Source organism: Trachemys scripta, chromosome 12, assembly GCF_013100865.1.
Source record: "Trachemys scripta elegans isolate TJP31775 chromosome 12, CAS_Tse_1.0, whole genome shotgun sequence".
NCBI lineage: Eukaryota > Metazoa > Chordata > Testudines > Emydidae > Trachemys > Trachemys scripta.
Window position 1 is genome coordinate 16,118,102 of NC_048309.1, and position 2,511 is coordinate 16,120,612.

Sequence of the window (2,511 nt, forward strand, 5' to 3'; positions counted from 1 at the left end):
TCCAGGCAAGCTGGGTAAGGCAGAAGGGGGAGAGCAGCAAGGGCAGAGGAGAAGGCAGTGTCCCTGACCTGTATGCTGGAGCCCTGGTGGCTGGAAGAATCACGGGGAGGCTGTGCTCAGTGGCTGCAGGCTGTCAGAAAGGCTGTTGGAGGAAGCACTGGTGGAAATTCCAGGCAGACAGAGGCATTTTTTAATTTTTAATAATGTAAATAATAAAAAAATTAAAGTCAGAGTTTTCTGCACCCACCCAAACCCTGTCTTGCTGCCAGTCTGAGAAGGGCTGGTGGAGAGCTGCTGGTGGGCTTGCTCACGCTACACATCTTCCCTGCTACTAGCATAGCATTACTGGGAAAAGGGGTCACAGTCCGGACTCCCCTGCATCATGCTGACCCTCAGCTGTCTTCAGTTCCTTGTGCCCTTTGCAGCCCAGTGCCTTCAAGCTGCTCTGAACAAGGCAAGAATGACCATGAAGAAAGTAGAAACAGGACCACACCAGTGCAGAGTAATGCTTTAAGTCATGTTTAGAGGGACCTTCCTGACATTTATTCTAGGTGTTTTGCCCTTTCCCTAGAAACTGATCCTGAATGTGAATCATGAAACGCACGAGGAGCTGTGTATTTCCATAGATGTGTGGTGGCCCCTGCTGGAAAAGATGTGTATTGAAGAAGCCACGGGTCGGTGGGTGGATGGGTGTTACATAAAAGTTCAATTTTGCTGAAACTTTTCAGAACCATTCTCCTTGGGATAGAGACCATGCATGGGGACAATATCCGCCCATAAGGCACAATGTTGCAGCAGTTATGAAAGTAAGGAAACAGGCATTATAATGGAAATTGTTTTGCAACATTGAATATAGTGTAACTCTAAAATACATGCTCCGATAGATACTGAATGGTTATTAGAGACAGTAACATTGTTCCCTCTATGTTCTTCCTATGGATCAGCTTTAGCTCCTCCTCCAGAGGTGCTGTAACTTCTTCTTCTTTTGCCATCTAAAGTCACTGCTACCGTACAGATGTGTGGCCTGCACATCTCTCATATTTGGCTTCCAGATACCAGCATTGTTCCCATATGAAGTGCATCATGTATGTGCACATGGCTTACCTGACTAACCAAATCCTGTTATCGGTGCCACCGGTTTTCTACCCTATTATTTTGCTACTTCCTTCTGTGTCTGAAATTAGGTTGTAAGCACTTTCGGACAGGGAGATTATGTTTTTAATCCCTCGTATAAGCACATAGGACACATTGGGGGGGCTGCAAAATAATACATAACAATAGTATTACCATCATTAACTCTCTTGATAGAGATACTGGCATTGTGATAACCTAGTGTCCCCTATAGATACAGGCTTTGTTCCTCTATATGTGCTAGCTTCACTACAGGGGTGCTGATGACAGAAACCACGGAAACGGTGTATTTGGTGTTTGTTACTACTTCAAGCCCATGGTGCAGCAGCACCTCTAGTTCCAGCACCACTGCCTATAGATGCCACTATGGGTACTATTTTCATCCCAGGTATACTGCTGTGGTCCTGTCATCTCCCCTCTAGATTCTATGCCTCCAGGCTCCCCAGCTACCACTGAAACCTGTCACCAGGCAAGGCACTGAATTTAGCCGTATGCACTCTCTTACCACTTCAAAAGTTATCTTTCCTCCCTTGGTATCCTGCTGTTCATTGATTTATCTCATTACACTGATGTAACACTCGGTAAAGCAACACACATCCTTTCATGTATTTATACCTGCTCCTGTATCTTGTACTTCATACATCTGATGAAGTGGGTTTTAGCCCACGAAAGCTTATGCCCAAATAAATGTGTTCGTCTCTAAGCTGCCACAAGGACTTCTCGCTTTTTTTCGTACTAGTTACTGTTATTGCTCTCATCTCCTCTTCCTCTTCTAACGTCAATTGTTCTGAAACCCACATACGGCCCGCCCGCCCGCGGGTCTAATTTCCCACACAAGATATCTGCATCTAGAAATCTCTCTGTCTAGGTTCCCCTGGTCAGCCCCGCCCCGCCCCCAGACCCTTTCTTACTGCGCCCGCCTGCACCGCGTCCTGTCAGCCAGCCCCCGACTCGCTTACCGCCGCACTTCCCGCGTTAAGGTGACGTGGGCGGCAGGGCCGGGCTAGTCGGAGCGACAGCGGCGCAAGATGGCGGCCACCACGGGCTCGGGTAAGCGGGGCTCGGGTAGCCGAGGCCGGGCCGGGGAGGAGGGGCTCGCCGCCGCAGGAAGGGGGGGCAGCTTGTACCGGAGGCGGGGGGTGACCGGCTTCGGCCCAGTGGGCTCCGTGAGCGAGGGTTCGCCGGCGGGGCGTGTCTGGGGCTTGAGGGGCGGCGGCTGGGGGCGCTAGGCCGGGGGCCCCAGCGTCAGGGGGCTGCTGCTGGAGGCCCCAGTCCTGGCGGGCGAGGTTCCGGGGGGCGGGGTTTAAGGCGGAGCAGGCGCCTGTGGGGGTGTAGGGGTATCAGGGGGGAGGAGGGGCTGCCTCGTGTGCCAGGCTGTGT

The 2,511-nt window shown here is 51.4% G+C and overlaps 1 protein-coding gene across 1 annotated transcript in view; it reads left to right on the forward strand.

The window, feature by feature from the left end:
- Positions 1-2,053: 2,053 nt before the first annotated feature.
- Positions 2,054-2,511, forward strand: part of LOC117885689 (ubiquitin-conjugating enzyme E2 variant 1) — an 18,482-nt gene continuing 18,024 nt past the window's right edge. Inside the window, exon 1 of the mRNA XM_034787086.1 lies at positions 2,054-2,181. Coding sequence (XP_034642977.1) covers positions 2,160-2,181 — 22 coding nt within the window. The 5' untranslated portion in view covers positions 2,054-2,159. The remainder of the gene's footprint in view (positions 2,182-2,511) is intronic.